The sequence below is a fragment of the Tursiops truncatus genome, chromosome 9, assembly GCF_011762595.2.
Source record: "Tursiops truncatus isolate mTurTru1 chromosome 9, mTurTru1.mat.Y, whole genome shotgun sequence".
Classification (NCBI taxonomy): Eukaryota; Metazoa; Chordata; class Mammalia; order Artiodactyla; family Delphinidae; genus Tursiops; species Tursiops truncatus.
Genome location: NC_047042.1, coordinates 56,541,606 through 56,568,285, shown reverse-complemented (window position 1 = coordinate 56,568,285; position 26,680 = coordinate 56,541,606). Strand labels below are relative to the sequence as shown.

At 37.3% G+C, this 26,680-nt stretch overlaps 2 protein-coding genes across 2 annotated transcripts in view; one reads left to right on the top strand and one right to left on the bottom strand.

The window, feature by feature from the left end:
- SKAP2 (src kinase associated phosphoprotein 2) overlaps positions 1-26,680 on the top strand; it is a 156,064-nt gene that overhangs the window by 126,198 nt on the left and 3,186 nt on the right. Inside the window, exons 10-11 of the mRNA XM_019926478.2 lie at positions 7,293-7,370; positions 13,312-13,424. Coding sequence (XP_019782037.1) covers positions 7,293-7,370; positions 13,312-13,424 — 191 coding nt within the window. The remainder of the gene's footprint in view (positions 1-7,292; positions 7,371-13,311; positions 13,425-26,680) is intronic.
- LOC109548554 (uncharacterized) overlaps positions 6,601-26,680 on the bottom strand; it is a 267,207-nt gene continuing 247,127 nt past the window's right edge. The window contains exon 23 of the mRNA XM_073809761.1: positions 6,601-7,018. The gene's annotated coding sequence lies outside the window, so the exon portion shown is untranslated. The remainder of the gene's footprint in view (positions 7,019-26,680) is intronic.

The window sequence follows — 26,680 nt, the reverse complement described above, 5'->3', positions numbered from 1 at the left end:
CTATAACTGAGAAATAATTTAATTTGGAAATAATTTAATTTTAATATTACAGAATTTGTTATACACTTTAATTAAAAAGCTGAGAATTTGAGCTTTGTGAAATAGTTAGAAGAATGTCATATTATAACATACACCGACTAGAATACACTGGGACAAGGTGGAGTCGCATTTCATAATTTCCCCATGTCTAGTATTCTATAGGAGTGGGATCATTTGCAGACTCACAGTTACTTCTGACTGATGGAATCTGGCCTAGTAAAACCTTATTTTTAACCTATGTGCTTTCTTTGCCTGCCATCGTTGCCTGTAGATGAACAAGTGTATGTAAGACTGCTCCTGCTACTTAATAGAGAAGTACATCTAGAGCGGCAGGAATGTCTGCAGTGCGTGTTGCATAGAAGGCAGTGCAGGGAGAGAAGAGCAGGGTGGAAGTGCCATGACCTTGGTCCAGTCATCCAACACCCCAGTTCAGTTCCCCTTTAATGAAAGAAGGAAGTTGAACTGGATGATAGCTAAGGTGTCTTTCCCTTCTAAGATTTCTCCCAATTCTGTCAAATGAGATCCTTGCTTGAATTTGAGTTTTTTCCCAACATCCCAACCATGATGTTAACAAGTTTAATGTCTGTGAACAATCATTATTTTTGCATTTTCATGTTTGTGTATAAATTATGAATTTTAATATTATAGTACAGAAATTCACTGTGCTCTAAAGGCATTTATTTTAGCAGTGATAACCTTTTCGTATTAAACCCTATAAGAATAGAATGTCCAGGTTGAAAATTAGCTTCTATGATTGTACAACTATTGCTTATTTTATTGCCTTTTATATCACATTAACCTTCTCGGTTGCTTAATTAATAAGTTGTTGCAAAACACCCAGCTCCTCAGGTAGTGAACTTGATACTGCATGCTAATTGTGCTTTTTTTTTCCCCCTTGAGAAATCTGATTATCTCATTGTCCTCTCCAAATCCTGTTCAAAGTGCTATGGGATAGACGTTATTCTTTCTGCTTTACAGAGAAGACACAGAATTAGAAACAGTGTCGAGGTTGCATGAGTAACTAGACCTTTAACAGTAGGACTCAGTTTGCCTAATTTCCAGGAGAGTAAACATGACTGCCATTTCAGGCATCTTTATCTTTCTTTTCATTTTGAAGTTAGCATAATACTAAAAGGCACATGCTTATATCTTTATAAAAATATATCTTTTATTGCTATAAACTATATGTCAGGCTATTAAATAGATAGAAGAAACCTTTAGAAGTGCCGTATTTTAAGTTCCCAGTAGTCCAGGATTTATAGGCCCTTAAGGAGCTCACTTGTCTTCATTGTCATAATTTTGAATTCCCTCACCCATATCCCTTCGACTGTACTCTTCCACTTCTCTAACCCTTCCACCAGCTTCAGAGCTTGCCCCAGGTGTTGAGAGAGAAGAGGAGGTGAGGTTCCATTTGTATAAATCCTCCCTGTGTTTCTGCCTCTTTTTCATCTTACTGCTAGGACTAGCTGGAGGTGTCTTCAGTTCCCCATCCCATCTGTTCCATCTCCTCCTACTCAGGGGCATCTTGCTTGCAACTCCCTGGAGCCTGAACCCTTGATGAAATGTGCAGGAGAGCCTGTTGTTCTGAAATGTAGGTGAACCTCTTTCAGATCTTTGTGTGTAGAAAGGCTCCTCTTTACCATCTCCATTTAGCTGTGTTTTCCTTATTGAAATAAAGTGAGAAGGTAAAGCTGACTGGCCTCAGAAATAAATCCGTTTTCAATTATGAGTTGCATTAGAGACCTTTACAAACTATCAAATACTGTGTGCTGGCTTTAGGGGCAGTTGAATGTGTAGAACATTAAAGGTGGGGAAGGAGGATGGAGAAGAGAAAGGAGAAGATGCACGTTTGGGACAGCCAGATGTGAAATTCTGTTTCTAAATCGTCGCTGAAAGGATTGCTTAACCTAAGATGTACCTCAAATACAGTGCTATGGTAGGATAGAACCTACCCACTTATGTGAAAATGTTTTCCAAGTCCACAAACAGCCAATATTCACGAGAAATTTTAGCAAAAACTGTATCTATAAACCGAAAATCAAGGAAATGGCACCATGGCTTAGAGCTGGGGCTTCAATGAAAGATGTGAAAGTTTAAATCCCAGCTCTTGTTCTAACTGGCTGTGTGAACCTGGACAAATTATTCAAGCTCTGTAAATGTCACTTTTGCATCCATAAAGAGGAAAAAAGAGTTCCTATTATTACCTCATAGAATTGTTAATGAGGATTTAGTTACATAATGGATATAAATGCATATAGTGTGAACATTGAAGCAACACATATTAACGTTTCTTGAGATAAATATATAGTCTCATAATCAGATGAAGCCTGGGCAGGTAGAGATCTAAACCCAAGATTTATTTCAGAGCATAACTCTTGATTCTGTGTTTTATTCTTTTTAAAATTACATTGTAATTCAGGAGAGCTGTTTTCTGAAGATGTTTAGTGAGAAAGGTAATCATCGTGTGAGTCAAGGATTTTCTTGTGTTGTCGTCCTCTTCTCCCTGGAAGACATGATAATATCAGTCCTCAGCCATGATGTGAACATCACACATCCTGTTTTGGTGCTAACAAATTGTCTTTAGCCTTTTCCAAGCAATGTCAGCTGCACATGTCAGTTGCTTATCACTTTTGTTTTTTCGGTTATTTATCCTTAAAAAAGAATGTTAGTAAGTCAGAAATAGCCATTTTGTAAAAACTGCATAGCTAGACAGATCTTTGATCCTTATTAGGGTAATAATCCATCTGTTATGGAACTGGATCAATTTGTAAATTAAATTGATTAATCTAGCAGCGAAAAAGAAAGGTCTTGACTTTTCCCACAGGAAGCATTTCCTCAAATGGTAGTCATTCTAAAAAAATCTGGGAAGACTCAATTTTCTGCTATTCTTTTTCTCTTTGCTCAACTCAGCAAAAAGGCTTAATATGTATCCAAAAAAAGAGTGAAAGTAGAATTCAAGCTTTTAGATTCTCTAGGGTCTGGTTGTTCCTGGAGGTCTCATATTTTTGACAGGGTTTAATGTTAAAAACCTTCCAATGACTATAAGAACATTTTTAATACTCATTGGTTAGTTTAGTAAATGTATAACTATGCTTGAGTTATCTTCTGCAATTAGTTCACTTTATTGTTATTTTCATCTTGTTATGATCAAAAAAAAAAAATCTCCCGGTGATTCTCCTAACAATGTGTGAATGGAATAATAACTTCACATGTTGAAGAGTTTTGTGCTGCAGCTGAGAGGCATGTAAATACAAGCTGCTTGTTTGCAAGAAGCTTCCAGATTTGCAATATGATTGCTATGGAAACCACATAATGAAAACCTTATAACCATCTGTATGGTTTGATGGATTTTATTGCATAGCTGAGCTGTTTTTGTTTACTGTTATTAAAATGTTGAATGGAATATATTAACCCACACATATTGACTATTTGAGATATTAATTAGTATCGTATAATGACATCGTGCCTCAACCCCCAAATAAAATATGTTTAATAATAAACCTAAATAAAACAACATCTGTATGTTTCTAATATATTGTGAAGGTGATTATTGCCTAGAATTTTGGTCACTTGTCCTTATATATTTTTTGAATGATGTGGAGAGGTTTGCTCTGTTAGTAAATGAATATAGTAGTAGGATTTATTTTCATGATTTTGGAATCCGTTTGTTCACTTAGTATTTATTGAACATCTCCCTTGTACCAGAGTCTATTCAAGATTCAGGTTGAGTTCTTTTCTTCCTAAGATTAAAAAAGCACACACCAGATTTGATTTTGTTGTCTTTTATATGGAAGCTGTTTGTACTGTTAGCCCAAGATAAAATGGGTTGTTTTACTGTTAAGAAAAATTGATATTTGAAACACAGAAGGCTTTGACCTAAAGATAGAAGTTCTAGGTTTGCAAAGGAGAAAGGAAGTGTTTTTAATGAGCATCTTATCCTCTAAAATACTTCTTATTAAGCATCTCACATGGATTTCAATTTGGATACTTCACAGTAAATATTTTTAATATCATTCTGAAAGTTTAAGAATACATTGTGCATATAATAGGTACTTAAATTTTAATAAAATAATAAATTCTTAGTAATAAATTCTAAATTCATTGACAACTTTGCCAAGAATGGAGTTTTTCCCACTTAATTCTTGTAATTATTATTATTTTTTTTGGGCCTCTCACTGTTGTGGCGTCTTCCGTTGCGGAGCACAGGCTCTGGACGCGCAGGCCCAGCAGCCATGGCTCACGGGCCCAGCCGCTCCGCGGCGTGTGGGATCTTCCCGGACCGGGGCACGAACCCGTGTCCCCTGCATTGGCAGGCGGACTCTCAACCACTGTGCCACCAGGGAAGCCCCTCTTGTAATTATTAATAGTTTTTATGATATCTTGACACTGACTTTGGGTGGTGAGAGTAAATCCCATAGTGTCTTCTTAAGAGCCAGGAATAGTGCTTTCTGTATTAATGTGGTTAAAGCTTTTGACTTCAGGACAAGTGCCCTTAACTATTTTTGAATTTACTTCTTACTATTGAATTTGTGACCAAATTGGAAGAGAGGGAGTGCTGGGGAAAGAGAAAGTATGAAAAGTAAAGAAAGCTTTCTCCTTCACCTCAAAAGAAATTAATGATTTGTAAAACGAGTAGTTTGGACTAAATGATGGTAAATGTCCCTAATACCTTTAAAATCTGTATGAAAACACCCTATTGACCCATTTATGATAACTAGTCCTTGAGGTTTAACATAAGTGAGATAATTGTTGAAGAGAAAAGAGAGAGCATTTAGTATTAGACTTTTTATTAGGTCTTCTATGTATTCTTTACTATTTGACTGAACTATATTAAATCGCCAATATTATGTTTAGCTTAATGTGTATAAAGTGCCAATGATTTCCAGCTGTTCCTTATATTGGAGCTTTCATTCTTTTGTTTGAATTGAGTTACAAAAATTTGAAACAGTTATAATTATCTTGTAAGTACAGTAGCTCTCAAGCTTGATTTAAATGCTAGTTTTTATTAGTCACCACTTTAAAATTTGCATGGGACTTCTAAATTTACACCTGCATTCTTGACCTGTCTACCAAGCTTTGCAGTTGCCCCTGGACATTTCCTCTGGGTTGCCCCACCAGTATATTAAATGTCCCATATCAGAAACACAACCCCTTGAGTAGCTCATCTTGGCTATTCTCTTTTTAGTAATGATGTTCCCATTTCTCAGTTAACTAAGATCAAAACCTGAGTCATCCTTGGTTGCTCATTCTTTTCCCGTAGCCCTCCACATCCAGTCAGGCAAAGTTTGTCTATTCTAGTTCCTTTCCCCCTCATAACCATCTCCATTCCATTTCCTCTGCCCCTTCAGTTCAGGACTGACTTCCCCTTTAGCTAGACTAGGAGTCGTCTCTCTCCCCACACCCCTCATCTAGGCTGTCTGGGACAATGGGATGTGATAGCCATTCCTCAAGCAGTTTCAGTCCTGCCCTTTCTCGCCTCAGAAATTTGGGGGGACTCTTGTTCCTCACCAAACATGTAAAAGTCTGAAGTCCACAGCAGGATGTTCACGGCTCTTCAACAGTTTGCCCAAATGACTAGCATTATCTCCCATCCTGCTCTTATTCTACAAGAACAGCCTCTGCCTTTATTATTATTATTTTTTTGATAAAAATGGACCATTTTTAAAGTCTTTATTGAATTCATTACAATATTGCTTCTGGTATTTTTCTATGTTTTGGTTTTTTGGCTGTGAGGCATGTGGGATCTTAGCTCTCCGACCAGGGATTGAACCAGCACCCCCTGCATTTGAAGGCGAAGTTTTAACCACTGGACCGCCAGGGAAGTCCCAAGAGAACCACATTCTTTAGCCAAAATGAATATGCTCATGCCTTGTTCTTTTGTTCATGCCTTCCCTTGTCTGGAAATTTCCTCCTTCCCATCTCTCCTTATTCAGATTCTCTCCATCCCTCAGAGCCTTTATGGTATTGCCCCAGTTGGGTGGTTTCTCCTCTGCACTCCTTCAGTACCTTGTACCTCACAGGTCAGGTTTTATGCCCCTTATCCCACTTTCCTTTAGGTTCTGTCTTCTGTCCCCTCTAGGCTGTAACTTCCTGAAGGCAGAAGCTTCCTACTACCCTTGCCTTTCTGGTAGAACCTCTCTCTCTTACGAGTAGTTAATGCTCAATGAAGATTCATGAGTTGAATTATTTAATAGTCATAATGACTGTATTTGTTTCTTTTGCATATTTTTCTTTAAAGTTTTTGATTTTCTTGGAATTATGATTCTTTTTGATCCCAGTTTTTCCTTGACATGCCATTTTGTTCGTTTGTCCTGCCTTAAATATTTCTAAATTGTATATTAATCCTTAGGTGGGGCAAGTGGTCATGTAGTAAGTATTTCTTTGATGTAAAAGGATTAACTAGCCTATTGACTCTGTTTAAAAACCCTTCTTATTTAATCTCATCATTTTTCTTCCTATAACTTGGGAAAGGAGTGTGATGGGAGAGTGTAGAAATAACATGAAGATATATATGAACATATGCAGGATAAAGAACATGGATTTTGTCATCATAAACCTAAGTTTGAATAGCAAACATTGGAAGTTTCTTTATCTTTTTGAGTCTCAGTTTATTTCTCTGTAAAATGAGGATTTAAAATGGTTTACCTATGAAGTCTTAACATCTGCTGTAGTGTATGACACATAGTAGTTCCTCAGTGTAATTTGGGGGGTCTTATCTTGAAGGGTGAGGATGCTTCTAGTATCTTCCTGTGATGATCAATTGAGAAAACATGAAGTATCTGATGCTCAGTAAATGACTTCTAGGTTAACTGTATTTTATATCACACATTTTCTCTTTGTTCTGCTGTTGTTTCAGGGACCATGATTTTATCTGTGGTACTCATGCCACAGTATAATGTGGTCAATCCGTATAATGCCGGGTGTCATCTTACTGCATTTTTAGGGCTTTTCTGGATTTAAGATTATTCCAGATGAGTTTCTGTGAATATTTAAAACAAAATACGTGAAACGTTAGTACATACCTTAAATTTTATCAAGCCAACTGGTCAGGTTGCTATTTGGAAATAGCTAGAGGTTTCTTTGTTCAGCTTTCAATTATTGAAAAGGGGATGTGAATGTTGAGTGGTTTCATTCTTTGAAAAGGAATATTTATGTGTTATACACTTTTAGTTTTGCTCTTAAGATCGAGTGAGTACTGTGTCTTTCTCCCTGAGGAAAGCCTTCAGTGTCCCATTTATGTTGTTTATTTACAGAAGAGGAAGAGAATGGAGCTCCGGTGAAAGTGGAGGGGCAAAGGAAGATGAGTCAGGACAGTGTTCACCACACCACAGGTAATGAGTTGTGCAGCTTTCTGGGAAAGCTTATGTTGGTTTTGTTCACTTTCCTTTTCGTCACTTTCTTACTGCTCTAAAGATGTGTCCTCGGCTCCCTGAGGTTGTCTCCTTGGGTCTGGACCTCTTATGGCTGATAAGCTTCTTAGACCCATTTAGGATGCATGAAAACCACTTGAGAAGGATTTATAAAGTAAGCCAATTTATACAAGGTATTCCTTTCTGAATTACTTTGTAACGACTCAATTAGCTTTCATTTCTGGGCAAAGGAGATTTAGTTGCATAAATTAGCTTATCATCATTGAGGAAGTGTCACTGCTAAAGGACAGTTTATAGATACAACATGCAGTTGCTGTCAAACCTATAAGAATGTAATATAGACATCTGTGTATACTTTGTGCTTGAGCAGAACAGACTTCTGCCATTCAGAGACTAACAGGGGACAACAAGTTGCCCAGGGGACTGGCAATGTAGACATCTCTGAAAAGGTCAACTTGACACAGGCTCTGACAATCGACCCACAGCTCTGTCTTCTTTGATAAAAATCAGATAAACTTAAGACCGCTAATTGATCTGCAGCCTGTTTAAATGTTGGCCATGCATATCTTCATTGCATATGATTAACACAGAAAGCAAATGAATTGGGTAAGAAATGCCGGAGTCCAGTGACAGCAGCTTAAAAATGGGAAAAGGACAGTGGTGGCCTGGAAGGCTAGGAAGGATATTCCCCTTATCCCTTTCCACTTGGCACGTGGCCCCAGCTACTAATTATGACTAAGACTGGAAAAATAATTGCACGTGCTGTGTACGGAATCACATGATAAAGGCAACTTCTCTTGCTTCTTGTTATTTCCAAATAGCAGGAGATAAACCCTATCTGTAGTGCAAGCATGAGGTTAGTTTTGATAAACCAGCAATTATTTTACACAGAAAGAAGAGAAGGACTGCCTTCTTATCAGGACTTTACACCTCTTCATAGCCACATGTCAGCTGGGGCAAGGTCTGCCATATCATCCCATGTTCTGCAAAGAGCTATAGTTGGGGGTCACCTCCCCTCTCTGATATGTCCATACATCACTCTTTCAAGCTGTCAGGGGCAGGGTGGTCAAGCAGTGTGTGTTCAGGAAGTAGGCTTCCCGAGTCCTTCCTACTGTGGCATGTAGAAAGGAAACAGAGGCCTGATTTCCGGACCTGGACAGGAAAGCAGGAGCAGGTTGCTGCAAAAGGTTTGGGTTTGCTTTTTTCAGAAGGGAAGTGAGGAACAAGTCATTAGATGCAGCTATAAACACCAAGGCTGAGCAAAGCCTTGAGGACAATGTTCACTGGCAGTTTTAAGTACATACGTTTTGTTATTATCATAAAGCTTCTGCCAAAAGCATGTCGTTTTCTTTTTTTTTTAATTTCTGTGCAGGTATAGAAGGTGGACACATACAAATCTTCTTTCCACAAATATGAGTGTTTTGGCTTAAAACAATTATGTTTTTCCAAAACCCTTTTAAAGTAACTATCTCCCAAATTTTTGCCTTTGAGGGAAGGAAGAACAAATCAGGTTTTCCTCAAAGGAATGCAATAAGGAGATCTACCTTTTCATGCAATTGCTATAAAGCACTGCAATAATTCTTATCTTTAGTGACATGAAATTCTTTTCAAGCAACAGTTTTAATGCTTTTGCATACCAGTGACCTTTGCTCTCCCCAGGCTGTCAAAGATGTAACATTAGAAGTTTGTTTGCTGTGCAGGGCAGTGAGTTGACAAGGGTATTACTATCTTGCTGAGCTTCACATGATGTGAACTTCTAACCTTACTCAAGAATGTTATATTTTTCACGTTGACTGATTTTACTAAAGGAAAAATTCTTTTTTCAGACTACTCTAATGTAAAATATATAAGCAGAAACAAAATTAAGCATGTATTTCTTACAAGTTATTTCATGTTTAAGCTTACGTAGCTTGCATATAAAAAATAAAGATTCCATTTGATTTTTTTGAACATTATACAATATGCTTACCTTTCTAAAATAGTTTTTACACCTATGACATTACCCAAGGAGAGATTCTCCATTATCTTATTATTGTGTTTTACCCATTGTCATCATGTTTTAAAAATCTTTTCATTTTTGCAAAAGTCAATATCTCCAATGTTTAGCTTGTACTTTCATAACAATTCTGTTTTTCTTGCTCAGTGATCTGTTTTTGCATGTTTAACTTACAAGAGCAAATACATTGTTTAAATCTTTCACAAGCCAGCTAATTTAGAATGTTATTTTCTTTGTTTCTTTAGCTTCTTTTTTAACCATATATGCTTCTTAGGATAAGAAACGTAATGAGATGATTTTTTTTTGATAATTTTGAAAACATGGATCACGGTGTGGATAGAATGGGAAAATTAATTCATATAATAAAGACAACTAAACCGATTTAATTTGTATTCACAATGTAAGCTTATTGGTGGTTTATGACATTATGCTCCATCCCATTTTTTTTGTTGTTGTTGTTTTTAAAAAACACATCTCACAGGGATTATTTTTTCAGTGTATAAATGAACAGTGTTAACTTCTGTGAACCCACAGTGCTTCCAAGGATGTCGATGCATATTTTTTTGTGTATGTTTAGACACACTTAAAATTTAGAAAAGTAAACCAGAGGAGCTTGCTGCTCTCTGAAGAACAAGATAATTCTTAATTTTTATGTCTGGAATTCATTTTAAGAATTTTGACATTACTTTCCGAAGGAGACTAAGGCTAATGAACATAGACTGCCAGGTTTTCTCCCCCGTTGGGATTCTTCTACATCAGGGGTCTCTAAGCCCCGGGGCCGCGGGTCCGCAGCTTGTTAGGAACCGGGCCGCACAGCAGGAGGTGAGCGGTGGGCAAGCGAGCGAAGCTTCATGTGCCCCTCCCCATCGCTCGCGTTACCGCCTGAACCATTCCCACGATCCCCCCCCACCCCGCGCTCCACCACCCCCCGTCCGTGGAAAAATTGTCCTCCATGAAACCAGTCCCTGGTGCCAAAAAGGTTGGGGACCGCTGTTCTACATCATAACTAATATTGCATGCTGAAATAGAATAGTCAATTTGTGTGTACAGGTAGGTAGCCATGTGACATAAACAACTTACTATTCTTTAACAGGGCTCACATATGGGACACAGGAATGAGGTTGGTCTTTGGGTAACATCATCATCAAGATTGCAGAAAGCACAGTAGAAAATGCATCTTGTTCCCAGGACTGCCAGATCACTAGCTCTGTTGACTTTTTACAGCAGTGAGATTTAATGAAATGCCCATGATGCACATCTAGGGAGAGATGCATCTCGCACACGGTTGGGGTCTCTCTTCCCCTCCTGTGCTCCTGTAACTCCCATTAGTGTTAATGGGAGTTTCACTAAGCACATCGAGGGGAGGAGAGACCCCCAAAGTGATAAGGATTATGTGTTAGAAATCACCATACACTTTCCTCTTCCTTCTTCCCTCTCCCCTGCGTTTGAAAATCTACTGAGTGAAATACTATTGTGAGAGAATCTGAAAAAGGAAAGAGCAAGCAGAGGCTGAACAGCTGCAGAACCCACTGGGATGCTTCAGCTAAGCCAAAACTTCTCTAGTTTTTAACCCAGGTTTTCTTTCTTCAGCCTTTTAGGATCAAGCTTAAGGCTGAGCAGCATGGGGAACACACAGGAGCCTCGACTGGGGAAACCAGCTATTTAGATCCTTTTACCTCCTGGCCAGTGACTATGGGGGAGGGCCTTGCGTGTGAAATGATGTCATCCTCTCTTTGCTCTAATTCCTTGACTTTTAAACTGACACTGACGGACTGCATGGGGCACAACATTTGACCCAGTTAGCAGCTGATTTAATCTGACTAGAATGTTTCAACTTCTAAATCCCTATTTGTCTAAATAAGTGGTTTTTAAAGGAAATCATTCACTTCATTATTAAGTAATTTTTTTCTTAGAAAAATTTGACAATGTTTGGAGAAATCTGTCCAGCCAGAGTGCCCTCTAGTGTCCATTCATAGAATTTCCATAATATATGCTTTGAGGGGAAAATGTAATGAAGGGTGGCCACAAGCATTGTTAGTTCTTGGTTGGATTCCCAGGCTTGTGTACATCCCTGCTAGCTTCTGTGATGAGTGTTCAAATGCTAGAGCGGAAAAGTCAATAAGGTGTCTGTCTCTCTGTCTCCCTCCCTCCTTCTATCCCTCCTTTCCCCCGTCCCCCCTCTTTTTTTGAGTTCTTAGAAAACAAGCGGAAAAACTTTAATAGGAGGATTGTCCTTGTTTATTTTCTTAAAAGTATAATGGAAAAGTCACGTCTTACTTCTTAAATAGTCAGACTCCATATTATTCAGATTTTCTTTTTGGCTTTAAAAAATGTTTCAGATACTAAAGAGAATTTTTTAAATTTTGAATAAACCTAACACTTTGAGTAAATCACAAGCTATGTGTAATAAGATGAACGCCCTCCTGACACGCTAATGTGACTGGTTGTGTTAGAATTGCCAAGGAGCCTGCTGTTTGAGAGCCATATAACAAAACTAAGATGACAACCCTGATCCAGCATGTGTCTCCACAGTTATCCCCTCAGAATTTAAAGATGACATTCCAATGATGGAAGTTGTCAGCACGTGTATGTTCTGCCTGGTTAGTGAATACAGGGACATCTTATTGATATTGCTTGCATTCTTTTTGCATTAACTCATCAAAACTCAATTATCATGAAATTAAAAACAGGAAACAGTTCTCAGTGTAACAAAAGCAGCCAGTGTATTTAACTCTGTGCTGTGTTTCAGGCGACCCACATTGTATAAGTGACAAAGCATTTATTACCCGGTTTATTGTGGTATTATAGAGCGGAGAGCGCTAAATAATCAATCAGTTAATGGTCTGTATGGCAGTTTGAACACATCACATCCATTGTGCTTATGCTGCTAGAAGGATGAGCTGATAACTGCAGTGTATGTTGCATGTTTATTCAGAGCCTAATGTCCTGAACTAGGGCTGACAGAAATCTTGGAAAATGCAGCTTCAGCACTGGCAGTTTCAAAGTTGCTAAAATATTTTAGAAATAACTTTGAGAGGCTTTGGGTACAAAAGTTCCTAAAGATAAGAGCTGGAATTATCCTTTAGATTACTTTCATTTTATTCTCTTCCTTTAACCAGCTTTATGCTTTGAAAAAGTTTAAATTTAGGGACTTCCCTGGCAGTCCAGGGGTTAAGACTTCGCCTTCCAATGCAGGGGGTGCAGGTTTGATCCCTGGTCCGGGGAGCTAAGATCCCACATGCCTCGTGACCAGAAAAACAAAACATAAAAAAAGCAGAAGCAATATTGTAACAAATTCAATAAAGACTATAAAAATGGTCCATATCTATATATATATATATATATATATATATATGCCATTGATGCTTTTTTTTTTTGAAGTTTAAATCTCAAAAAGTTTTTTTGTTACCTCGTTTGGTTATATTTGTACCTTTGCTCCTTTATTATTATTACTTTTATGATGTGTCCTAAATTCTGTACGGTGCTTATTTCACAACGTGTTTATCACATCTCATGGATATTGCTCATTATACAGGGAGGCTGACTCATCTTCAGAACATGTTGCAAGTGGGCTTAGGTTTGTTATAGAAAATAAGTGGGAAGTAACTTAGGTGCTGGTTTGAAGAAACATGTTGCAATTACAAGTTTTAGGTAAAAACAAGAAAAGGAGAGAGGAAAGAAAAGACATTCAAAATTAGATCTTTTTGAAAATGGTCCTTAATTAGATGAGAGCAAGAAGTAGGATTCTTGTGTGGATGTTATCAAGTGTTCTTTGAATGAGGACAGAATTTTTTTCGACTGTTCTTTGGTGGTTTGGAGTGGCCCTTTAATTGCTATTTGTTCATTTTTAAGTGAGGGCCCATTACATGAAAGCTCTAACTCTTGTTTTCTCTTTCTTCTTCCTAGGAGATAAAAGCACCGATTATGCTAATTTTTACCAGGGTTTGTGGGACTGCACAGGAGCTCTTTCTGATGAATTGTCATTTAAACGTGGTGATGTGATTTACATTCTTAGCAAGGTAAGCAGATACCCCAAAATGACAGCTGTAAAGCATGAATACGAAGCTGCATTTTTATGCATTTGGATCTACAACACTAGGGAAAAATTGCCAATTGGAATTCTTCTAGGTCCTTGTTAACAATTGGGAGTTCACAATAATTATTTTGTCAAGTGAAATATAATCAAATTTTAAACACAATCAGATAACAGGATTCAACTTAACAGTGTGTTTACCTATCACTTCAGCCTTTGGCTCACATCCACACACTGCCTTCTCCAGAAACAATATACTTATGTGAAAGTTAACATTGTAAGGTATTAGGTTATTTATTATGTTTTTCTTTCCTCTTCCTTTTTATTCTTCTGTGTGCTTATTCTGATTTTGTCTGCCATTCACTACTGGTAACACTGTGTTTATAGAACAAGTTTTTCATCTTTATGTAAATACATCGGGTGTTCCGGCAATTTAAAAGCAATACTTTTCTATTCAGACAGGTTTAGGTAATTTTTTTTAAGTTTAACATAATTGTATTTGTAAACATAATAGCAAAGTATATTGCTATGAACTCATCCTTAGGTATACAAAATCATTGTTTCTGCCTCTTAAGATACTGGATTATTCAAAATGCTTCTGGCCTTAAATCTAAAAGTCAAGATTCTTAATTGATTTTACTTCTAATGACATGCATGAGCTCCTTTAACTTTCATATTTTAACTTTGCCTACTGTAACATGGGGGTTAAAAAATATCTCCCTCAGTCTACTTCATGAGGCCACATTAGAAACAAATGATGTGTGGAGACTATTTAAATATAAGTAAAGAAATGTTACATAAATCATAAGTCTAGGAGTTTAATGTGCTTTGTTGATTAGAGAGATATTTTGGAAAGATTATGACTTATTCAGAAAGATAATATGACTTATTAGATACAGAAGAGATTTTGGAAATAAGGTCACTTAATTGAATTTAAACACTAGTTGACTGGTGCATAAAATCATATACAGAAAATCATAGAACATTGGAGTGAGAGATCTTAGGGCTCATCTGTCTATCCTTGGTTTTACAGATAAGGGAATTTGGGTCAAGAAAGTGCCAGAGCCAGTACTTAACAAGGTGTTTTGACTCCCAGATCAGAGCTTTCTGCTCTATTTTTTTCTTATGCCTGTATCTATCTTCCTTCCTTTTTCCCTCTCTTCTTCCCCCCGCCCCTTCTTTCCTTACTTGTATTTAATTTGTAACTGTCGTAAAGTGCCTAAAATGTGCAGGGGCCCATTCTAGGCACCAGGAATCCAAAAAAAAAAAAAGAAAAAAAGAGAGAGATATAAGCCCTTGTAGATTGGAGGAAAATAGTAAGTAAATACAGCCAACTGTGATCATTGCTGGTTGAGGTGCCCAAATAAGACTTGTCCCTTATTTCTCAGTCCTCTGCTCGCTAGTGTATTTTTTTTTTAGAAAGATACTTTCAGTTCTTGGAAGCTATAGATAGCCATATCACAACTCTTAAGCCTGTTACAGAGCATTCAATAGTCCTGTGTTAAAATGACAGCTTTTTGAGTCAGTTACTTAATATAGAAAACAAACTGATTAGTTTCAGTTCTTGAAAAGAAACTTTCTTGGAATCATTCCTCAAATTTACTTAGCTCACAGTTTCTTTCACCAATTTAGCTGCATAAAATTAAATGTGTGTAAAATCGCATATAAAATTAAAAGGTTGATTAGCTTCCACTTGGAACTTCAGACTATAGGGATAAATGGCACGTAGCCAGTATGTTTGTATGGTAAAATATGAAACTTACGAAGCCCATGTGGGTTTGTTCTTGAAGCCTTCTTTAGGAATCAAGTTGTCTTTTTTCAAGTTGTCTTTGTTCCTGAAAGCCTCAGAGTACCAGCCTCTGGGACAGGCTGTGGTGCAAGCAGCGTTCCCATAGGCTTGTCTTATTTCTGCCATTGCCTCAGAAAATCATTTTCTGTGAATATGAAATTGGAAGTACAATCATAGGTGTGTATCATATTTCTAGGATTCTGGGGGAAGTCATTCCTTTTCTCCCAAACCTGTTTTGTGATGACTGTAATTTTATATGTGAAGCCTGTCAAAGAGCTAAGAGTGGTAATCCACCTCATAGGAAGAATACACTCCCATCTAAAATTTCTAAATGCTGTTATTTGGGTATGGGCTGCCTGAAAATACTTCCTTTATCAACCTTTCACAAGGTTTAAATTTCCACCGGCAGCATTTCAGGAGAGGCCTTCTAGAGATGGGCATTTTATCTGGAGCTCATTTTGGTTTTTAAAAGAAGAGACAAGGCTTTGTTAGCACATTATCACCATTGGCTGGATGAGTAAATACCCATATTTACCCAGCTGCGGACCTAGTACAATCAACCAGGTTGATCTTAGTGAGGGTGAAAGAAAGACAGTTTTCTCTTGACGGAATTTGGACAAATTCTGGGCCGTTGATGAGCATCTTGGCTCTTTGTTGTCAGGTTGCTTTGGGGGTCAGGATATATTTATGAAGACTCTTACTTCCCCCCTTGGCTTTGGGTGAGTTCAGATAGGAACCTCTGGTGATTCTTTAATTTTATATTTGCTTGGTCTTACAGTTTTTATAAAAATTTTGGCAAACATAGATCATAAGTTAATATCATAAATTTATTTAATATGTGAATGATGACAGCAGTTTGAATGATGAATATCATTATAAATTCAGAACTCAAGGCCCTTAGAAGAAGAGAGCAAAGAATTGCTCAAAAGGACTTGTTTCTAGATCAAGGTAGAGCTGATGCTATGTATTGATTGTTTTTTTTTAAGTGCAATAAATATAGAAATCACTAGCTTTGTTATATGCCTAGAAATTTGTTTAATCTTTCTCAGAGTTATATTTAGATTCCATGGTGTTGGAATGAAAATTTACCGTTTAAATTTATTTTTTACACCATCTAGTGGCTCAGAATGAGTGGTGCAGGTAATTGCAGCTAATGTGCACAATCAAAATGATGTCATAAATCCAACTTTAAATTTAGCTATGGGTTATTACTTTCCTATCTCATGTCAATGAAGTATAAGCGTTAATCATGAAAATTCTTTTCATCATTCTGAATTAAATGTAAAAATTGTATACTTAAGGAAAAATGCATTTTAAGGAGTCTTAACAGTATTTATAGAGACATAAAAATGTGTACTTAGTAAAAAAAAAATTAGTGCCACAACTTTTCTAATAAAAAATGCCATTTAAAAGATTTCAAAGAAACACAACTTGCTTTTTATAATTAACTGATCTATAGTTTGCAGTATTTATTGTTGATTTGACTTACCTTCTAGAAGCTTGTTAGTTCTGAAAATAATCTTTTAAAAAAAGGCAACACAAGATAGTTTAAGAAGAGATACATTCTTTTCAATATAAATAAACCTTTAGACAAATCAAGAAATAAAATGGCATGTACTATAATAAAGAATATTTTAATTTTGTAAATATAATGACAAAACGATTTAGCTAGTTTGATGATTAGGCTCTCTGTATTAGAATTCACTATAGAAATATAGTTTGATTTTAAAATTCAGTCTTTTTTTTCTATTTTTGCAAGGAAGCCTTGATAGGGTGTCAGCTGTGCTCAGTCTGCCTGGGGGTGATTTATTTATTTTTAGCCTCTTTTGAGTTATACAGATCTTAGCTTTTCTTTCTTTCTTTACTTTTTTCTTTTCTTTTCTTTTCTTTTTTTTTTTAGTGAAAATCAAATGTTACAATAAAGAAGGAAGAGAAGGCAGCTACCCTGCCCTTCCCCTTCCCTTTTTAACATTTTCCAATTAGCAGCTGCCACGTGACCCCTGGCTGAGCTAGCCCCTCCTTCAAAGTGTCTGGCATTTTCTTAGTGTTAACCTTTGAACCTTACTACTAATAAATCTAAATACTACTTGCCTAAAAATGCAAGCCTGTAACTTTTTGCTTACAGGTCTTTTCATATAACATTGCTGCTGTTTTTTTATGTGTTAAGACATTTTATATACTTCAATAGTTCAGTGGAGATTTAGAAATTCTGCCCCCCACCCAAAGATGGAAGGTATTGATAGGAATGGATGAAAGGGAAATATGTGATTTTTCTTTTTTTAAGCAAGGTACAATTACCTTTTTTTTTTTTAATTTATTTTTGGCTGCGTTGGGTCTTCATTGCCGCACAGGGACTTTCTCTAGTTGTGGACAGCAGGAGCTACTCTTCATTGTGGTGCACGGGCTTCTCATTGCAGGGGCTTCTCTTGTGGCGGAGCATGGGCTCTAGGCGTGCGGGCTTCAGTAGTTGTGGCATGCAGGCTCAGTAGTTGTGGCACGTGGGCTCTAGAGGGCAGGCTCAGTAGTTGTAGTGCATGGGCTTAGTTGCTCCATGGCATGTGGGATCTTCCCGGATAAGGGCTCGAAACTGAGTTCCCCTGCATTGGCAGGCGGATTCTTAACCACTGCGCCACCAGGAAGGTCTCCAGGAATATGTGATTTTTATGACCGCTGCCTTGTTAGTGAAGTTATTATGAAACACAAGGCCTACTTTCAGATTTATTTGATGGGGGACATTTGTATTTGAGATTGCAAATCTTTTGTTTTTATTTATTTATTTTTTTTTTTAGGAAACAGGTTGTTTAAAATCATGCTAAATTCTTTTACTGGTTTGCATTTCAATTTTATTACCACCTTAAACATGGACACAATATCATAGTTAATAGTATTGTCCTAGAACCGTGTTTATGGAGTTTTATAATTTTCATGGCAGGATCCAGGTTATATAGCTACAGGCATATTATAGTCCCACATAGCTCTTTGGCTATTTTATTCTGTTTGCTGCTCTGGATTTACATTGTCTATTAGTTTATCTTTCAATCTGTACTCACCAGTAAATCGCTAACCACATTCCTATTCTTACTTTTAAGGCAATAAATTATTTTTAGAGACTTAATGACAGAAGAGCTATGCTTCAGCAGGAAAGAGGCATGCTGCTTGTCTGCTATTAACAGAAAAATAAGAGAGTTAAGAACGCTGGAATATTTCATCTCGTCTAGGACACATGTGACTTGGGCTTTGCAGCTTTTTGAGACATTTTTTATTAAGTCAAAAACAGGAAATGTGGGTTGACAGTGTTCACTAATATACAGTAAAAGGGCATTTTTTTAGTGGGTGTTGTTTGGAGTTTCAAGCATTGCTTCCCTTTGTAGCTGTGACTTTTTCCAGTGATTGGTGAAATGTAACTGTCACTGATCATTTGCTTCTCATTGTGAAAATGTAAAGATTCTGTTACTAAGGCTTTTTTTGGCTTCAGACTTACCAGAAAAACAAATAAAATGAAAGTCTTGCTGAGCTCTACTGGCAGAGGGAAATACAGAGTTCCTTTTCAGCTCTCTTAGTTTTTCCTTTGTGACCATCTGACCCCATGTGCCACATATAGCAAAACCACCTGCTGAAGAGTAACCAGGACACCTCAATATAGGACATACCTTGATGATACTACACTAGTTCCCTAAATGTTATCACATCTTGTAGTCTTTTGGGAAGGAGGGGGAGTGTTTGTACTTGTCACTGCGGTTGTTTGGGTCTGACGGCATTTAGTTTCTATGCTAAATGCCCACGGTGAAGCATAGTGGGCAGACCAATGCTATGCTTATAACCTCTCCCTGGTGGTGATAAGCAGTGTATGGAAACAGCATTACGTCAGAAGATGTTCTCATTCCACTCATGGGACTCCTCTTGTTACCTGGTTGCAAAAACCATGCTCTAGTACTTCCCGATTTTCTCTTACATAAATTGGAGGGAGCATTCCAGGAAAATGTTGACAGATGAAAGGGGAAGGTGCCTGCAGGAGACAGGCTGTCAGGCTGAGGCCCTGCAGTGGCTTGAGAAGTAAAGGAGAGACCAGAAGGCAGTGTCAGAGAGGCAAGTTACACAGAGGTGGCAGTGGAGGGGCTGCTATGGCTGCAGAACCTACATGGTTTAATTCTGCATGGAGTAAGCAAAGGTTTTCCAGGAGCAAACCAAAACAACCTTAAAGAAAAGCACCATGTTGGTAAGTAAAAAAAAAAAATCTTAAATTGAAAAATCCATGATTTTTTTATGCCCTTCTGCTCTCCCCCCACCCCACCCCCCCAAAAAATCAAGAGCTCCCTCAATGTATATATGGTATATTCTCACTCTTTTGAGATGTCTCCTTTTTTATCTCTTTTAAGATCAGATTCCCTTTGGAACAGCCCGTAATAATCAGGTTGCCTTATAGTACACTCCAAAATGCTCTGTTTTTTTGTTGCCCTGGTATTTTGCTACACCAGTTAGTGGGAAGGCAGAGGGAGGGGATGAAAAAGTATTTATTGCATACCTACAGTATCTTGTTCTAGGTACTCATTGTGCTTTCATTCCTCTGATTCTTAAGGTAACCCTACAAAGGATATGGTACTATCAATATAATTTTGCAAGTAAGAAAACTGATGCTTAGTAAGCTTATTATGTAAATCACCTGAGGATACCAGCTAGGAAGTACCTTCTCCTGGAATCAACGCAGATCTGACCCTAAAGGGTTTTCTCTTTCCATTTTGCTATACCTAAGTGGGCCATGACCAGGATTATTCGTTTCCCTGTCTCAATTCCTTGAGGTAGACACTGTGTCTTAAGTATTTTTGAATCCCCAATATCTAACATTATGGCAGATAGATGTTTAATATATGTTTATGGAAATATAGTTAAAAATAAGAAATAATTAGGACTTCCCTGGTGGCGCAGTGGTTAGAATCCGCCTGCCAATGCAGGGGACATGGGTTTGAGCCCCGATCCGGGAAGATCCCACATGCCGTGGAGCAATTAATCCCGGCGCCACAGCTACTGAGCCTGCGCTCTAGAGCCTGCAAGCCACAAGTACTGAGCCTGCGTGCTGCAACTACTAAAGCCCGCGAGCCTAGAGCCCATGCGCTGCAACAACCAGAGAAAGCCTGTGCGCAGTAAGGAAGACCCAAAGCAGCCAAAAATAAATAAATAAATTTACATTAAAAAAAAAAAGGAAATAATCCTGAACTTCTTAAAGGAATTCAGAATGGTAGAATCGTAGAGGTAGGGGAACGTTAGTGCTAGCTCTTCACTTTATGGTGAGAAGATCTTGAGGCTCCACATAATTGGGGAAAAATAAATAAAAGGCTAATGGAAAAAAGGACTGCCTCTGGAGACCTTAAAAGACAATGGAGTTTCTACGCTTGAACTTCCTGAGCTTCTTGGCAGCCACACTGAAAAAGGGAGAGACAAGGAGCTAATAATTCTTTTGAATCATGAAGGAGGAAGCTTGGCTTTTCCCAGCACTGGCTACTTAAAAAAAAAAATCTCACGTGAATTTCTAGAATCTTCGCGGATTATCTGACCTCAACAACTTTATATAATAAGAACAGTGCAGATATTACCCTCAACAACAAAAAATTTATAGTACATATAACAAGAGATTTCATATAGGTAATTCTGTGAGGGTCCAAATGTATAATAATTAGACTGACTGATTTATGTTAAGTACGTAACTGGATTATTATGGAGTCTCAGAGAGTGATATAAATGTAAAAAAAAAAATCACCCCTGAAGAACTTGGGGATTGCCCGAGGTCACATACCTAGTTAGTAACAAGCTGGAGACCCTCAATCTTCTGAGAAAATAATCACAAGAGTAAGAAGCAGCAGCTGAAAAACTAGCAGATTTTCCCCTAGACCTGCCACACTGTTTCTGCTGTTGCAGGGTTCTGTCTTAACCTCTTCCGTACTTACAGTAAATTCAACTGAAGCCATTTCTTCGAAGAACTAGAATTATTTGGTCCCAGTTCTTCAGGGGACAGGTATCTTTCTTTCTGCAAGTGGAATTTAGGCTCTTCAGACAAGGTATGCTCTACAGCACATGGGAAAACGCGATGGGCCGCAGCCAGCCATGGCGAGGAACAGCACACTTCACATTGTGAAGCTAGACATACTTCAGAACAAATGTTTGTTTAGGCCTTACTAAAATTCTTCAAGTATGTCCAATATACACATAGAAAATATATTCCAATTGGAAATTACCCTTCTTAAGAAAACATTTAGGAGGGTCATCTGGTGCGTCATCCAAAATGAAGAAGAAGTATGTCTGTTTCATCATGAAGTACATATTTATTGAACATCTTTTACACATCCTGGAGTGTGGGGCATACAGTTTTGAGTGTAAGACATTGCCACGATCTCAGTGAGTTTCTACTTTATTTTAGTTGAACGGACAAAACTGAAGTACATAAACTCCACTGAGGAATAAATACTCAGCTTGAAATGGGAGATGTAAGTATGGATTAGATAACTCAGAGAGAAATTCGTGAAAGCTGGGTAACCTGAGTCGAGTCTTAGTTACTAGATAGGCTTTGGATGAGGGAGGGGAGATGCCCCTTGGGGAAGGAGTGCCACGTACAGAGGCAGGAATGAGTGCAGCACAGAAGGTTGGGCTGTGGGACCAGAGCAGTGAGAGGAGTTTGTAGTTAAAGCGTTGGGGGGCTAGTGTACATTCCTCAGCAGCCGAGTAAACTGACAAAGGCCGTTTCCGGGAAGTACAGAGAGGCAGAGTGGATGATGCAATGATCCAGGGTGAGGTGATGAAGGTCTGAACTAGAACAGTTAACAGTCATGTACTGGTTGGTGAAATACACTGAGTACCAAGGCCACCCACTACTGAGCATGATTTGATCTTTCTTTGCCTAACAATACCTAAGAATCATCAGTCTGCATGTCAGTTTTTACTTTATGCCATTGTAAATGTTGGCTGTGTAGAGATTTGAATTAAATGTATCTTGACTCTGGAATATAAACTAAAATTTGTTACAGGAATTAAGTTCCTACTATCACCTTCTTTGCTCGTCTTTTGTCTCTCTCGCTTTAAAAATGGAGTGCGCAGTGCACGGAGGAAAAAAATAGGAATTCTTTGAATTAGAGTAACTCAAAGTCACACTTGCATAGTAAATTATAAAGTAGTGAGGTTGATTTCCATGAGATGCTAAGAGACTTAGGGTGGTAAAGCAGGTTCGTGATGGTGGTATTCAAACATCAGGGAGGATCTTAGAAATTGTTAGTGTCCATTTCCTCATTTAAGGAATGAGTTAGGAGACTAAGATTCAAGCAGTTAAAGTGTAGATAATAATAGTAAAAAACGAAGTTGTCAAGTACCTGTTGTGCATTTTAAGACAACTTTTGAAATGATGGATGTATAAGAAACGATTCTTACGAAGTTTCTAATTGGAGATAGTAAAAAGGAAGAGATTGAAGAGGTAGCCTTGAAGAAAGTATTTCCATATTTTAAATAGTTATCTAGTTTTCATGCTACTACAATGTTTATGAACAATTTGAAAAATTGAACAGTGAATAGTTGGAAAACAATGGTAAAGTCCACTGGTTCTGAAACTCAATGTAGTTTATATTTTGTGAATAAAATTACCTTTATTTCTGCACAAGGCTGGTATGTTTTGAAGTACAGATATACGTTTGGAGAAAGTAATATAGTCTTTTAACCTTTCTAACACCTGTTGCTTTCAAACAGATTGGTAACTACTTTCTGAAAGGGGTGGTACATCACAAAATCTTACTAATGTTTCAAGTTTCTATTAAGGCAGCATTCTTTTACCATATGGTTTGTAGAAAGTGGATTAACATACTTGAGAAATGAGAATCGTGGTGCTGAAAAGGATTTAAGTAAATGTTGGCATCTTATTTAAGTGTAAAATAATACACTGGCAGAGAGAGATTTAGTAAGTAAACATAGACATACGTTTGCTATTGTGTTGGATAAAGTCTCTGTTTCACTTTATCAAAACTAGTCCCTTTTTTCCTGCCTTTTTACATAATCACTTTAATTTATTGCTTAATAATGATTAATTGAGGCCTAAAATTTTAACTATAAAATAAAACAAAAACTATTTTAATGATGTAAAAATTGAAAACAGAGGAGTTAGACCACAACGGTCAGTGCTGCCTTATGATTATTTTCTCAAATTATTGGGCAAGTTCAGCTTTCTTGCTTCTTTAACTGCCACATTACATTTTGCCTTGAAGCCGTCCATTTTGCAGATATTAAATTTCTTTTGAGTACTATTTTTATACACTAAGCATCACTACACCTCTAGATCTTGATAGCATTACTACGGGAGGAGAAAGAAGCTTTGTGTTAGTAATTACCTAACATTGTCAGAAGCTGACTGCAGGCCTCTTTCTAGTGATAACAGAATAACTGCATAATGTAGCTTTATAGCACATGATTAATAGAAAATAATTACACGTCCTACAAAGGGATGCAATATTTCTTATAAATTGACTAGAATGGTTTCCTGTAGATTAAAGGACTCTTCATTATTTTATCAGTCCTCCTGAAGTACAGTCACTTGCCTATGTTAGCATTTCAGTTGATGTTAAGAGCCGAGTAGGGTGAGGAATACCAGATGGCAGACCTTCTTGTACCTGAGATCTCGTGTGTCATCAAGATGACACGATGATTCCTAACCTTTCAGAGATTTAGATAGCAGCCTCATATGACGTTTGTCTCTTTATTTTTTGTTTATTAACAAGATAAGGGGTGAGGGTTGTTTTTTTTTTTTTAATGACCCACCCGTGACTTTTAGACCAATACTACAATTAGTATGTGGACAGCGAGACAACATTGTATGGATTGCATTATTTTCCACTGTAAGTAATACATCATTCATAATCACATTTGTTTGGGGGCAGCAAACAGGGAAAGGCAATGGAAGGCAGTTTTTCTTCCTCCAAAGGAAAGTGTGTATGCTATTGAATCTTCAGGCTGGCGTTTAGAATACCGTACTCCGAGATGCATCTTCATTCCAATTTATAGGCTGCAAATGGTTTAATTGGGATTCATGTTGCTCAGGAGGCTCATACAGAGGATAATAATGATAAAAGTAAAAGCTTCTGTGTTTGCAGCCTTGCTGACATCCTCTAATGGCTGCAGTGTAAATCCGTAAATTTGCCTACTAGATTTTTACCTCCCTGTGTTTTATCTTACCTCTTAATTCCACACAGGAGTGCTGTATGGAATTCTTTACAAAGGTAAAGTAATAAACATTCTGGGTTTTTATTTTTACTCTTTTCTGATTTAAACCTGTTATATCTTAGAGTACTTTTATGAGCTGTGTATTTCATATGCCTTTCAATTCTTTTAAATTAATTTAGTGAAACATTTAAGATTATTTTAGCCTAAAACTTAATTTTTTCCTAGAATGTTACTTTTAAGGGATTTGTGTACAGCTGAATAAACTCCTCTGCTGTTTATTACTGTACTTTCTGTTTAATGAATCTTCTCAGTTGCCGTCATGCAAATTTCTCTTGTGTGAAGTATGTCATTGGTCCTTCTTGAAGTGATTTGTTGGAAATCAGTTTCTTAAATTTGGATGTGAATGAGCTTTTTGAGAACAATAATATGTCCTTAACTTGGAGTGTAGATTATAATTTCAAAACAGAATATTATAAAGTAATATGAACTTTCTGGTTTGTAACTTGAATCTAAACATTGAAACCCAGATTGCAGGCTGTTCTCTGAAAGCAGGTTTGGGTCATAATATGCCCTCTCACTAAATGTATTCTGTTTTTCTAGCCTTTGGGGGCCTAGTTCCTTTACTCTTTCCAAATAATCAGCTGAATAAAATCTTAGATGGGCATTGGATAAGAGCTTTCACACTCAGACTTACTTTGTTAAGTATCCATTTTGAAATCTTACACTGTGGGCCTTTGGCCTCTGCAAGGTGAAATACATTTGTTTTGTTAAGCATTAGGCTCTAATTGTATTCATTGCCTTAAAAAATTGAAAAGGGCAGTTTTATTAGGTACCTATTAGGATATAATGGTTACTAATCATAGCTTTCAGTAAGTTGGTATTTTCTTCTGACAAATATATTCTACATAGATTATCGTCATCTTCACTGAGTTCTGGGCATCAGACTATTTTCATTGCTTAGAGAATTTTGTCCACTAAGTTCACACTATCAGGAAACTTTTAAAATCTTGAGTCTACTGCCTCATAAGCCAGAGCTGTGCCCTCATTAGAATCAGGCCTTTCTCCACCACCCCCGTTTTCCTTCCATCTTATTCTTACGAAAAACTTAATTCTGATACATCCCATTGTTTAAAAAAGTACTTATAGATTTTAATCTTGTAATCTCTCTATTGATAGACTACATATCAATACACACCTGGGAATGTTGCTACATTTGTATGGAAAAATTGTATTATTTTCCTTTCTGATGGTCAATAGCATGGTTAGTCATCAATACAAATGTTAAATCTGTACTGGTATTAACGTTCCCTCCCCACATGTAACTCGATATGCATATGCACATTTATGTGTGACTCAGATGTTGGAGATCATAGCCTATTGAATTACTTTGGGGATTGATTTTAAAAGTTTATCTTATATGAAAAATTAAATTTGGGTCCTACAGTGCTTTTTCAGAGTATTGCTTTTGGGAGATATTATTCTTGAAACTTGTAATTCATTTTACTTTGTTTGTATCTCACTAAGCATAAATAAATTTGAGATAGAAATACATTAGTCAATCTGGCAGACAAATGAGACCGGGTACAGTGGTCACTATGCCTAGAGCAGTGGTGTGTCTGTCAGTGGAGCAAAGGGAAGAAAAGGAGGGACAGGATTAGCTCACACTGCAAAATAAACTCAAAAGTGACTCATCAATCAGTCTTTTTTTACAGCTAGATTAATATTTTGCCTTTATAATTTGAGATACTTTTATTTCCTATTGATCTTCCCCCGTAAGGGTGAATCGAATACCACCTTTAAATTCCTTCCATTCATCCTTTACCTAATGTAGTTTGTGATCAATCCAGAGGAACAATAAATGCCTTTGGGAAGCTTTTGAAAAGGAGCCCTTTTGTGAATTATTTTGGAAAGCCGGTTGGGGGAAAGCATTAGTAGTGTTTCCTTGTTCTCTAATTTATCTGTTTAAAACGTCTATACTCATTTTTAGATTTTCCTAAGAAGGGGCATACCTCTACATCCTAAATCATTTTCGGTCATATGAGTTTAACTAGGAATTAAGTAGTTTATTGTGGGAAAAAAAAAAATCTATCCTTGCTAGATGAAAAGCTCCTTGAAGGCAAAGATAGTATCCTAAGGATCCTGGCTATGACCTCGGAGCCTCTAACACTGGTGTTTGCATATTAAAAGGTGTCCCCCAGGCTCTGTGTGTATGTGTGTGTGTGTGTGTGTGTGTAAGAGAGAGAGATGTGGGAGAGAGAAGGGAAAGG